The 14,108-nt window shown below is 29.7% G+C and overlaps 1 protein-coding gene across 1 annotated transcript in view; it reads right to left on the bottom strand.

The window, feature by feature from the left end:
* Positions 1-10,135: 10,135 nt before the first annotated feature.
* Positions 10,136-14,108, bottom strand: part of LOC115959474 (esterase-like) — a 64,003-nt gene continuing 60,030 nt past the window's right edge. The window contains exon 6 of the mRNA XM_031077890.1: positions 10,136-10,392. Within this exon, the coding sequence (XP_030933750.1) occupies positions 10,136-10,392 (257 nt within the window). The remainder of the gene's footprint in view (positions 10,393-14,108) is intronic.

Raw genomic sequence — 14,108 nt, 5'->3', positions numbered from 1 at the left:
GAAAATTGTTGTTTGAAAACATATACCAAACACCTCTTAAATTCCTAAATTGCATAAGTCCAATCCGTATTTTCCTCTTTATATTTATTCTTGCTCCACCATATTTTAATTCTCTCATCTTTATTTCTTTGTTATTTTTTTTTTCTCTTATCTTGAATTGTTCTCATCCACACATTTAAATTATTTTTACTTTCCCAATACCTTGACTTTTCTTTCCCAATGGCTACATGATCAAACGTTCTACTCTTTATTCTCATCCTCACAAATCTCTTCCTCTCCCTCCATCTTAGCCTCTTCATTCTCTTGCTCACAAATTAGTTTCAGTCACATAAACAATAAAAATGCAAGATTTTTCTTACGTATTGCATCATCATCATGCTCTTTTCTTTTTCTTTTCTCTTTTTTTTTTCAAAAGAAGCATTCATCTCAACATTTTGATAGATCTCATGGTGGTTGAGGCTTCAACAATAATGATAAGGTGCTATGAGCCTGTAAAATACTACTTCACAGGCTAATAGCATATGGTGCTATGAGCTGGTAGAGGAAGGCAAGGAAGAGATGCAGAGCATCGTGAAAGGTAAGGCAGAGTATCGGGTTTTAGAAAACTTTTATTTTGTAGGTATGGTGGTTTTCATAGAGGAATATGTGGGTCTTTAGATGTGATGCTTTCCTGTTGGTTTGCCGTGGGTCTAATCAAGGAGGAGCTGGTAGAGAAAGGCAGGGAAGAGATGGCAGAGAATCGTGAAAGGCGAAAGGTAGAGCATCGGGTTTTAGAAAACTTTTATTATGTTTTTTTTTTTTGTTTTATATATATATATTTTTTTAAATAATGTGCTGATGTGGAAATTTGTGGGGGCTTGAAAAGCTTCGGTTTTATATGTATATATAGATTATATGAGTAACTTCAGTATAGCAGTTTGTATCAAAATAAAAACAATAGCAACAACGAAGACGATAATTATATCTTTTTATTTTTATTTCTTTTAAATCAAGAAGACGATAATTAAAGAGCAAGACTGCGGACAATATGGAGGATTTGTGGCACAAGACGAAGACGGCCTTCTACTTTGGACTTATGGCACAAGACGGCCTTTTTATTTATTTTTCAGCAGTGAATCAAAACCTTCTACTTTGGACTTGTGGCACAAGACAGCCGGCAATGTGGAGGATTTGTGGAGCTTTTGGTTAGGAAGATTTTATGCTGCTTGAATTTTGAGAGGAGCTAGGATTTGTGAAAGGGAACAAAATTGGGAAACAATCAAAGACTCTGAGAATATAGCTCTAATACCATGTTAGAATTAAAGGAAAATTTTGTAAAGAATTGAAAGAGTACAAGCAAGAGAGAGAACACATAGGATTATGTGATTTAACCTAATAGCCTAAATTCACGGAGGATGCTCTAATAGCTACATGCCTAAATCTTTGATATATAAATGAAGTATGTTATACATAGAACCCAAGAATATTACAAATTAGGCCACTAAATTGGGTCACATGGGCTATTACAAATATAAGCCACGAGAATATTATCTTTAGAAACAAGAAAACCTATAAAAAGAGGATATATTCATTATATAATGTTTATTTGTTATGATACATGCAAATTTTATTCATAATCAATATCCACTTATGATTCACATTAAATGAAATTTAGTAATTAAATAATATCTAAGATGTGGGTTTTAGTTAGCTCAACTAGTAAAGTCTCTAATGGTTGTATAAGAGATCTGGATTCAATCCTCACCTACATCCAAAACTGATTGGTATCTTAGTCTAATGATAAATATCGCTTATCAAGAATGGATGTCATTGGTTAAAACTCTTTAAAAAAAAAAAAAAAAAAGAAGATAAATTCTAAGTTCAGCTAATGTGAACTTCTATGATTTTAATAAATATAAGGGTTTTTTTTTTTTTTTTTTTTGGAGAAGGTAATAAATATAAGTTCATAACATGTTCAAATTATAACAATTTCAAAAGTATATTGTAAACATTTATGCGATTGAAATTTTAGATTTTAACTTAAAAAACAATATTTTCGGGTTTGTTACATAATTATCCTAATTTTATTTTCTGTTACAATAATTTTTTTAATTTTTTTTAAGAATCAAGTTTAACATTTTCGCAATAATTCTATTAATAGGAAATATAACAAACTTTGATAGTTTTTCTACAATGACAGCATTCTTCTGGCTATTGATTTAATTAGGAAATAAGAATGAAAAAAACAAAATTCTAAAGTTCATCCAAAATGATAAATCATCCATTCTAATTATATATATATATATATATATATATATATAAAATAACTAATAATCGAAACATTTAATTTTTTGTTGACCATTCCTCATTATGCCACTTGGCTACATAATTTATGGCCACATTTTCTTTAAAACACTAAACAATTGTATCTTTTCGTTGGTTTGCTTATTCAGTTTCCAATGCCATGTATATATTTAAAAATACCAAACAACTAGTCGCTAACCCGTGCGATGCACGGGAAAGCTACCAATTTTTTCCAAATGATGTGACATTAGGTTTTGGAATTTAGCATTGATTCTCTGGTAGCACATTCCTAATTTTCAATTTCATTTATTTGATGTCTTCCACTAAATATTGAATGTTTTCATTATATTTAAAAAACGTTGAAGTTTAGATATTGTTTTTGAATTCCTCTTGATTTTAAAGACACAACTATTGAATTTGAACAACATACCAATGCAAATATTAATCACTTAAAATTCAAAATAAATTATTTAAACATGATAAGTTACAATTCAAATTAAGTCTCATGAGTTTTTTAAATGTAAAGAGAATACTACAATATTTAGAAATGAAATGTATATAGACAAACAGTTAACGCTATGCTAAAAGAAATCCTCAAATAACTAAATATAAGAGTTTAATTCCTCTATGTTTCAATTTAAAACCAAATTGTGCATAAAAGCAACAAAATTTCCTTTGTTCCAATACGTCTTTAGTATCAAAATCACAAATTCTTTAAAACCAAATTGTGTATAAAAGCAAAAAAATTTCCTTTGTTCCAATACGTCTCTAGTATCAAAATCACAAATTCATTAAAACCAAATTGTGCATAGAAAATCTTAGAGATTGAAAGACAACTTTAAAGTGTTTTTTGTATCTTCTTCCTTTGTTGCTTTGTAGTAGTCCCTGAATATGCCCTTTTGTTTTCCTTGAGTACAGATGTTGGTATGAGTTGCACATTGGTTTGAACATCAAGTTTTTGAAATTTTGTACAATCACCATCTTCTTCAATTGATAAGTTGTTGCTACATTCATTTGAAGTATCGCTGATGTAAACCTAGCAATAGAACAGGTTGAAGAATGTATTACAACATATACATCTTAAATAACACTGCTTGCCTTATAAATCAATTTGCTTTATTCAAATGAAAATCCCAAGTTAACATAAAGCACAATCTCGTAGTTGTTTGATTTTAAAAACATTTATTCTATTGCAATGATCATTATAACTTATTCAACAGATTTTAACACCTTTAAATTTAAAGCAACAAAATTAAACAACAATTAATTTGCATTTGTCAAATGACTACACTACAACATTCAAGCTTCAACTATAGAACGGTGATCAAGGATAAACCATCTAAATCTAAGAAATAAAGCAAAAACCATTAAAAAAAAAAAAATACTAAAACACATAGGTTTGCCACCATACCCTAACCCAAATTCCTTTATCAACACAAAATCCTCCCATCTAAGCATGCTCACCATCAAAGAGTCCCACACATTTGAGGGAGACTATCAAACCAACACCCAGAAACCCTTTCAATTATATTTCCACCTTTTTTGCTTCTTGGTGTTGTAGATGTCTTCTATCATGCTCTGCTTTTCTCATCATTCAACCTTAATTAAAACCAATAACCAAAATAACTAAATTAAAAAAATTAACCCAAAATAACAAAACCTAAATAACATTTAACACAAATTTTTGTTGTTAACATCTTCTGTCAATAGGTCTCCCTGGCGGCCAATAATAGAAATTAATAAAACCCACTACGGGCTCCAAACCCATCAATCTAAGCTAATCATTCAAAACAAACACTCCCAAACGAAACCCTAAATCATATTTAACAACCAAAAACGAAACCCTAAATCATATTTAACATCCCAAATTATAGAACAAAATAAAAACTTACCGGTAATGTTTGCGGAGAGAATCTGGTCAGATGGTAAAGTCTCAAAATCAAAAACTTTCTGCCACTAAAGGAGTGGGTGGCTGGCGCCTGCGGACTATAGTTTAGGGGTTTGAAGGTAGATAAGGGACAAAGATTGGAGGCAGGGGAACGTGTATGTAGAGAGAGGCATGGAGGAAATTGTGCGTTTGAAGATGGAGATGGGACTGTGTGAAGAAGAAGAGAGGGAGTTTGATGAGTTTGCGTTACTGTGTTTGCGTTTAAGGGGGAGAGAGTTTTTTTTTTTCATCGGGTTTTGGTTTTGGGGAGAATGAAATTTTTGGTTTTAGCCTCTTTTTACGCTTTGAGCTTTGTTTTTTAAGGGTTGAAAATTTTGGTTTTTTTTTTTTCCTTTTTGATAATGCTGGTTTTTTTTTTCAGTCTTAAAAAGTTTTTTTTTTTTTTTTTAATATTGTGCTGACGAAATTTTTGGTTTTAGCCTCTTTTTACGCTTTGAGCTTTGTTTTTAAGGGCTGAAATTTTTGGGTGTTTTTTTTTTTTCCTTTTTGATAATGCCGGTTTTTTTTTAGTCTTAAAAAGTTTTTTTTTTTTTTCCTTTTGATAATGCCGATCTGAAATTTTTGGGTGTTTTTTTTTTCCTTTTTGATAATGCCGGTTTTGAAATTTTGGGTGTTTTTTTTTTTTTGATAATGCCGGTTTTTTTTTTCTTAAAAAGTTTTTTTTTTCCTTTTTGATAATGCCGATTTGAAATTTTTGGGTGTTTTGTTTTTTTTTTCCTTTTTGATAATGCCGGTTTGAAATTTTGGGTGTTTTTTTTTTTTTGAGGTTTTTTTTTTTTCTTAAAAGTTTTTTTTTTTTTTTTTTCCTTTTGATAATGCCGATTTGAAATTTTGGGTGTTTTTTTTTTTTTTTTTTCCTTTTGATAATGTCGGTTTGAAATTGGGTTTTTTTTTTTCCTTTTTGATAATGCCGGTTTTTTTTTAGTCTTAAAAAGTTTTTTTTTTTTTTAATATTGTGCTGACGTGGAAAATTGTGGGAACTTCAAAGGCTTCGGTTTTATATATATATATAGATTATACATTTTCATTTTGTTCACTAAGTTTCAGTATCTATTTACCATTTCACATAAGATTTATATATATCACCTGTTCATAATTTAATTTTGTGATGATTGGAAAAAATTTTGCGTGTGTTTTAAATCATTTGAATCAATCGCTGGTGCTTGCGTCTGATTCTGCGAGAGGATTTGTGTATTATGCATGGTATTATGATTTCAGTTTGGCTCTTGTGTATGATATTCGTTTGCAACAATGATTTGCTTTGGAAATTTGCACTGCTTCGAAGATTTCCTTGGTTAGTAACCATTAAGAACTTTTAGAACTAATTGGTTTTTTTTTGTTGTGATGAATATATAGGCAGATTGTCTTTTGATTATTGTATATTATATTTGTTTTAACATGTTCAGGAATAGATGAGTTTCTTGGCCATGGTTATATTATATTTTACATTTTATTCAAGTGCTTAAATACTCGTGTATTACAAATGACTATTATATACCTGTTGAGTTTATGAATGAATTAATATAGATTATCTTGGTTGGAGATATTGATAACCACTCCTTATTTGTAGAAACACACAACAAAGTTTATTAGGTTTTACAAATAGGAATTTTGGAGAAGACACAGGTTTTTTGTGTTTCTATGAAAGATGAAAGAGAAGAATTTGAGAAGAAGTTATCAAATGAATATGAACTACTATTTATACCCAAATGATTATGACCTTTCAATAGACATGTTTTCATTCAATATGCAATTTTTCGGCCAATAATCATTTTTTCATTCATTAAGTACCTTTTCAGTCAATAGTAATATTTTCATGCAATAAACATATTTTTAAGTTAATAGGCACATTTTTGGTCAATAAGTATTTGTAATATATATCCCAAATGAAGGGTTATACATTTCAATAGGTACCTTTTGGTATATCCAATATGAAGAGTTAGCATTTCAATAGGCCTATGAAAGGTTGTGATCTTTCAATAGACACCTTTTAATATATATTTAATTTGAAGGATTGTGACTTTTCAATAGGCACCTTTTAATATATCTAATTTGAAGGGTTTTGACTTTTCAATAGACACCTTTTAATATATCTAATTTGAAGGATTATGACATTTCAACATTTTATCTATTATTATTTACTACAAAAAACTAATAAATAAAACTAGCCTCTGAGCACGCGCTCGCGCGCGTGCTCAGAGGCTCTTCTATTTTTTGGGTAAGGGTTAATTTAGGGCATTTATTATAATTTGGGATTACTACATTTTCCAATCACAAAAAAAAACCTAGGGGTGTGATGAGTGTCATGTGGGGAGAAATAATTATTGATCTATTAACAATCACTTTAGAAGCAACACAAAAAAATTTTAAAAAAATTGTTAATAATTATTTCTCCCCACATGACACTCATCAGACCCCTAGGTTTTTTTTTGTGATTGGAAAATGTAGTAATCCCAAATTATAATAAATGCTCTAAATTAACCCTTACCCAAAAAATAGAAGAGCCTCTGAGCACGCGCGCGAGCGCGTGCTCAGAGGCTAGTATTGTTTATCTTGATATTAAAAATATTGTAATGATATATGCAAGATAAAGATTGGGAATGGTTGGATACATTAACATTACCATGAGAGTGGCGTATGACATTAGTAGGGTTTGAAATAGTTCGAGCCTCTCGTCGTATGGTAGTTAATCTATTTCTCCGAGACATTTGAAAATGTGTTTGCTCAGTTGGTTCATCTGTAACAATATTATTATTATATGTATATATATAAAGGTTAGAATAACTCTAACTCTAATAGAGTGGGACCAATGAGATCTCAAAAAGGCCATCCTCAAATAAAAATTAAAAAAAAAAAAAAAAAGATTAATCTGATTAGCTGTATTCTCACCACTACTAAGTTGGGCTTCATTTTGCGCAATTGATATATTGCGAGCCAAACGACGAATATGTGTAAGCCGATTTATGCCTACCACTTGCACAGGGTCTTCATTTAAATTTATTTGATTTGTCTCTAAATCAGTTTGACCGTGCTCAATGCCTTTTGTTCCATGTTCTCTATTATTTATAGGATGCGCTTGTGTATTTTCGGAACTCATATCTAGTTAATACAAATTAGATTAAAAATAAAATCAATGCTTCCCATTAGTGAATTAATAGACAACCAAAGTGACATATTTTGTAGTACTTTATAAAAATCCAATGGTACATAACAAAAATATTATATGGATTCGCAACAAAAAAATAAAAATAAAAAAGATATCAAAAACTTTTTTTTTTTTTTCCACATAGGAAAGACATCCATTAACTATTTAAAATTTAAAATACTCAACTTCTACACAAATACAAACTTCCACCACCACCACACACACGTTCTTCCATTTGAATAGGGCAATTCAAGCTGTACTCTTAGTCTTAACTTCTAATCCTTATAATTTCTTTTATTTTTCTAAAGTTTTTTAATAAAATAAAACTTTTAAAATTGTTTAGAAATTTGTCTTACTCGGTTACTCCTTAACTAAAATTTAAAATTTTAGATAAGTAACAACTTAAAAATCTTAAGTTTTAGCTTATCTAAAATATCTTCCTCATTAAAAAAAATAAATAAATAAAAAAAACTTATCTAAAATTTAAGAGTTTTAATTGTTCATAAACACATCTGCTGACATTAGCAAAAAAAAAAAAAAATCCTTACACCTACACGTTGAAGGCTTAATAAAAATTGGTTAGGATAATCAATTATCACTTTTTAAAAAGTCACCCAGAATACATGGTTCTTACTCGGTTACTCCTTTTAAAATTTTAGATAAGTAAAAACTTAAAAATCTTAGATTTTAACTTATCTAAAATTTATTTCTAAAAATACAAAAAAAAAAAAAAAGCTTATCTAAAATTGAAGACTTTTAACTGTTCATAAACACATCGGCTGGTATTAGCAAAAAAAAAAAAAAAAAAAAAAAAAAAAAAAAAAATTCCTTACACCTACACGACTAAAAAGAAAAAAAAAACCCTATATCACACAAAATTTCAGTTGTCATATAATTTGCTAAACCTGAATACTACAATTCTTTCTACACACACATGTAAAGGCACCAATGTTAATTTAGAAATAATTATGTTAATTTGGAAATAATTTTGTAATCTTACGTTGGATGTAACGGTTAGTGAGTCTATCTAAATCGGTGGAGAATTGCAATAAGTATTTAACGAACGAATTACGTAAATCTTGTAGAGAAGCGTGAAAGTTCAATTTGAGAGCAGAGCGAATCACAAAACTAAGCAAAGAAAAATAAATTAATTGATTAATTAAACAAAAGAAAAATCTTACCATTTGTAAAATCTTCTTCAGTTTGTCGCCTCCGGTTCCTTAGTTTGTTCTTGTTGAAGGACAGAATTTTGAAAAGTTCCACGGCACTAATAAAAAGTAACGTGATCCATGTGTTTTCTCTTCTATATTCAATTAAACCATACGCAGGCTCCTTTTATATAAAGATGTAGCCACCTGATAGAAACTGTATTTCAATTAGGAGTAGGAATGGTAATGATTGAGAAGAGTTTTTCTTGATGTGCAAAAAAAAATTCTATTTCAAACCGGAATAATAGGAGTAGACGTGAGTTCAACTGAGAAGTTCTTTTTTTTTATGAGAAGTTCTGATGAAAATTATTTCAACTGACACTTTTTTTTTTTTTTTTTTTTAACGTGGGGGATAGTTTTTGCTTATTGTATTGGGAGGGGTAGTTATTTTCTTACAAACGTACTGACACAATTTTTATCACCTTTTTTTTTTTTTTTTTTTTTTTTTTTTTTTTTTTTTTTTTTTTTTTACGTGGGATAACTTTTGCTTACTTTATTGGAGGGGTAGTTATTTTCTTACAAACGTGAGTAGTGGGAAGTTCTTTTTTTGAGGAGAAAAGTGGGGAAGATTTATTGTACACGTTTCTTTATTTTTTTGACATCACTGTTTTGTTTTGTTTTTTATTTTTTTTTGACAACACGTGGGGAGTTTTTTATGCTATTGAATAGAAGCATGAGTTTATTAATGTACTATTTTAACCCTATTTTTAAGTTTTAGATAGGGGTATTTTTGACAGTTTAAAAAGCAATAACTAACTTTTGTTTGCCAATTTACTATTTTAACCCCATTTTTAAATTGTTGGTTAATTAATTTAGGGGTATTTTTGACCGGGAAAAAAGCAATAACTAACTTTCTGAATCCTCTTAATATATACAGATAACATTGCTTTCTTCTACCTAATTGATAAAAATTTATACTATTTCTTTCAATATCATTTTTTTTTTAATTTCATACATTTTTGCTTACTACTTAAAATAAAAAATAATGGTTTTTTTTTTTTTTTTTTCCTAAAACTCATTTAGTAGTTATTCTTATGCATCGCATAGGTCAGCAACTAGTATATATATATAGCCAAAACTCAAAGAAAATCCAATTATATTTTAATTAAATTTTCAATTTTGTGCCACATGTTTCATCCAATTTTTAATTTTTGTTCCAAGTGAATTATTGAGTATAAAAATTGAAGAGTTCAAATTAAATTAAATTATAAATTGGATTTTAACAGGAGTCCAATTTGCGCCACGTGTTCGTCTAATTTTTTTTAATTTTTATGGCAAGTGAATTATTTGGTGCAAAATTAGAAAAATTTAAATCCAATTAATTTCTAAATCATATATATATATATATAAACAGTATAAGTGTGATTATTTTTAAGTGTACCCATGCATATGCACGAGGTTAGACACTAATTTATTTAATAGGACTAACTTCAGTATAGTAGACTATTTCAGAATAAAAACAATAGCAATTAAGACGACAAAATTTAAGAGTACATAATAACCCGCCGTACAACATTATTCTCATTTATATTTATTTGGGTGCCAATGAATCTAAATGTTGTGACAAGCCATTTTCAAGGGTATGGATGGATCTGAAAAGGCTCCAGTTGAAATTTGGTCAAAAACAAACTTGTTGGCAGCATCTGTATAGTGAATTCCATCCCAATTTACTCTAACTAAGGGGCGTTCACATAAACCAACATATATCTGGCTTCTATTGAATGTGATTGTTCCTCCACAGCCAACACTACTGCTATAATTGTACATGCCACCACAGCCACAACAAGCAACTAGGGGAAGCTCAAATCCTGATATTTTCAACCAAACAATTAATAAACTTGAAATTTTGTTTCATTAATAAAATCTTTTAAACCAATAAATAAGTTAGTTTAACTAGTAAAGTCTCTGATGGTTGTATAAGAGATTTAGAGTTTAATCCCCACCTACACCAAAAACTGATTGGTGTCTTGGTTTGATGATAAAGAACTATTATCAGAAGCGAACGTCATAGGTTGAAACTTTCTCTAAAAAAAAAATGATAAATTTGAATAATCATCTAAATCTATAAAATTGATCATCATTAAAAATTGCGATGGAGCTACATTTGGACCAAAGAGCCATGCCGCCTTGATTTTTATTTTTTAATAATATGTAGAGTTAAAAATAAATTATAGTATATACTTAAGTTTTTATAGTATATAATTCAACTTTTATGTTAACTATTTAAAATAACTTTTATGTTAACTTTTTAAAATTTATAGTTGATTCCATATGAAAAATCAAATTGGTCCAAAGAGACCTCATGAAATAGAAATAACCAATTGGCCTAAATCCATTAGTCCTCATAAAAAAAAGGTTAATTAGAACATGAACTTGAGTAATGCTACCATATTGAAATTGTCGGATGTGAATTCATGCAATTACTACACCTATGCGAGATGTAAAAATTAATGGGTAATTTTTATTCTAAACTTTTTTAATGTATTTTTTTTTTAAGATATAACTACTATATTTTATTATTTTATATAATTTTTTATATAAAAAATAAATAAATAATTTTTTTGTGACATCCTTTAACTCACTAAAAAATATGTCCACTTGAAAATCGTTTGAGTGCACCATTTTCTCTTTTTTTTTTTTTTTTTTTTACTGACCCCACCTCGTTGTAATCTTTTCTTTTTGTGTCCCTTCCTTATCAAGTGTCTCTTAAAATCCCTTTTTCCTCTTCTCTATCTCCCTATAATAACTTTGTATGTGTGACATCCTTTAACTCACTAAAAAATCTGTCCACTTGAAAATCGTTCAAGTGCACCATTTTCTCTCTTTTTTTGACTGACCCCTCCTCATTGCAATCTTTTCTTTTCGTGTCCCTTCCTTATCTAGCGTCTCTTAAAATCCCTTTTTCCTCTTCTCTATCTCCCTATAATAACTTAGTATGTGTGACATCCTTTAACTCACTAAAAAATCTGTCCACTTGAAAATCGTTTGAGTGCACCATTTTCTCTTTTTTTTTTTTTTTTTTTTACTGACCCCACCTCGTTGTAATCTTTTCTTTTCGTGTCCCTTCCTTATCAAGTGTCTCTTAAAATCCCTTTTTCCTCTTCTCTGTCTCTCCTTTTTCTTTTTCTTTTTTCTTTTATTCGTTCTCCTACTTTTTATTTTAATTTAATCCTTTGTTTTTTTTCGTAAAACAGCAATGGAATTTGTGTTATTCTTCCTAGGGTACTTTAATTTCTTTTAGTGCTTCCTTTGTTTCAAAACAGTGATGGAATTAGTGTTTTTTTTCCTCTCCGAAACAAAGTGAGCTAAAAAGGGGGAAAAAAGTAGGAGAGGAAAGATAAAAAAGGAGAGAGAGACAAGAGAGGGGACAGATCAGTGGGAAAAAAAAAAAAAAGACTTTTCTTACACCCTGATTGGGAGGAGAGAAAGGATGGAATGCAAAGATGATTCCATTGTTTAGAAGTTTAAGTGAAATGGAATGTAATTGGTAGAAGGAAATACTCATTTCTCTTTATTCCTTTATAACTTTGAAGTTTAATTCATTCCCCCAAAATTGCAAGGAATCAAAGAGAATGTAGTTAGGTTTGATGAAATTTTCACTAAAACTCTCAAAATATCATTTTACATGCATTCAACCCTTTATTTTAAAATATGAATGAAATAATAAAATTTTCATAAAATGATTCCATTAATTTTTCTCTATATTACTCCTGAATATAGTTACTTACCTTTTAAAAAACATCCAAATAAGATTACTTAAGTTCATTCCATTATTTTTCATTACTTAATTACATTTCATTTTATTTCTTTATGATTCACTCGTTCCATTCCAATCCATTGTTTTATGAATTCTCAAACAAAGTGTTAATGTTTTGTTTGTTTTGAAATAGTGACAAAATTAATATCTAATTTAGAAAGGTAATATCACTATTAAAAAATGTGAAGTAGAGAGGGGAAAAACAAAAAATTTGTCATTGTTTCGAAATAAACAAAGCACTAAGAAAAATCTTCACTTTTTTAAAACAAACAAAGCATTAAAAAATAGGATAGGAAAAGCTAAAGGAGAGAGAGATAGGAGAGGTGAAGGAATCAATAATAATAATAATAAAAAAAGGGAAATATTAACGGATGCCCTAAGGGCATTAGTTTATGAACTTTTTATAGGAAAAGAAAAAAACAATTGATTTTTTTTATAGCTTTTTATATTCTTTATGAAAGTGGTATCAAAATTTTTTAAAAATTGTCCATTAACAAATGCCTTTAAGGGTACTTGTTAACAGGACCCAAAAAAGAAAGCAATAATACTTCTTTGTTTTGAAATAACGACAAAATTGTTTTTTGAAACAGCAAGGGATAATTAATAAAAATTAAAAAATTAAAAAAAAAAAAAACCTTTATAAACCCACAATATGCCTCCTCACTAACCCATGTGCCCACTTTCTTAAGACCAGTCTAATAGGAAAAGCCCAAAAGCCGAATAAAAGGCGAGGCCCAAGAAGCCCCTAAGAAAATGGGTAAAGTGAAAGAAGAAACAATGGACCAGGCCCAAAGGCCCAAGGAAAAGAAGGTGAGTAAAGTTCAAACATGAGCTGTTAAAGAATTCAATAAAACATGGTCTGCAGCATAGAATCCTATGAAAATAGGAGTGATGGATAGGACCCAAAGATGGCCCACCACCCTGTGGGTAGGGAATAGAGTAAGGAAGGTAGTCATTGTAAAATGTGTCCTTCAAGAAGGGTAAACCTGAGTTAAGAATGACCCAAATACTAAGAAAAAAAAAGTAAGGTTGAAAGGTGCTTTTTGCAAAACAACCTGAAAATAGAAAAATAGATCACAATGGGCCCAAGACCTTTTTTGATTCTATGAAGATTTGCAAGCCCTTAAGGCCCAAAATGTCTTTGAATATCCCTAAAAAAAAAAAATGTCTTTGTATAAAGAGACAAGGATCAAACCCTTCTCTGAGGAAGGAGGAACACAACGAAGAAAACAAGAAAGAAAAAACGCAGAGGCAAGCAACGCATGAATAAGAAAGAAACCAAAACCCAAGGAATTGTTGGGAGGTGCACGACACCTAATAGAAGTCAAGCCCACGTAGAATTTATGCCCAAGATAATGAGCTTGCCATGGCAAGAATTGATGGAATTCTATTTCAATTAGAAATAGGTGAAAGCAATTGACAAGTCCTGGAATCCTACTCCAAATGTAAGTAGGAGTTGTGTTTAATAATTAATACTTGTAAGAATCCTAACTCAAGTCATGTTAGGAATTCATATTATGCTAGGAAAAGAAGTCTAAGGTGGCTGAAGCTTTTTTGTGTATAAAAATCATGTGGGTGTGCCGCATATTAAAAAAAATTGCAACAAGGTGACACGCAAGAAAAAGAGAGAGCAGCCAAGAGGGAACTGCTTAGAGAAAAGAAGACAGCCAAGAGAGAGAACTGTGCGTGGAGAAGAAAATAGAAAGAAGAGTACAAAGTGTTGCCGCCTTTGAGAGAGATAATTTGTGTGTGTGAGAGAGTAAAGAA

This window comes from Quercus lobata, chromosome 9, assembly GCF_001633185.2.
Source record: "Quercus lobata isolate SW786 chromosome 9, ValleyOak3.0 Primary Assembly, whole genome shotgun sequence".
In the NCBI taxonomy this organism is placed as follows: domain Eukaryota; kingdom Viridiplantae; phylum Streptophyta; class Magnoliopsida; order Fagales; family Fagaceae; genus Quercus; species Quercus lobata.
The sequence above is the reverse complement of the archived record's forward strand: the minus strand, read 5'-3'. Positions and strand labels throughout refer to the sequence as shown.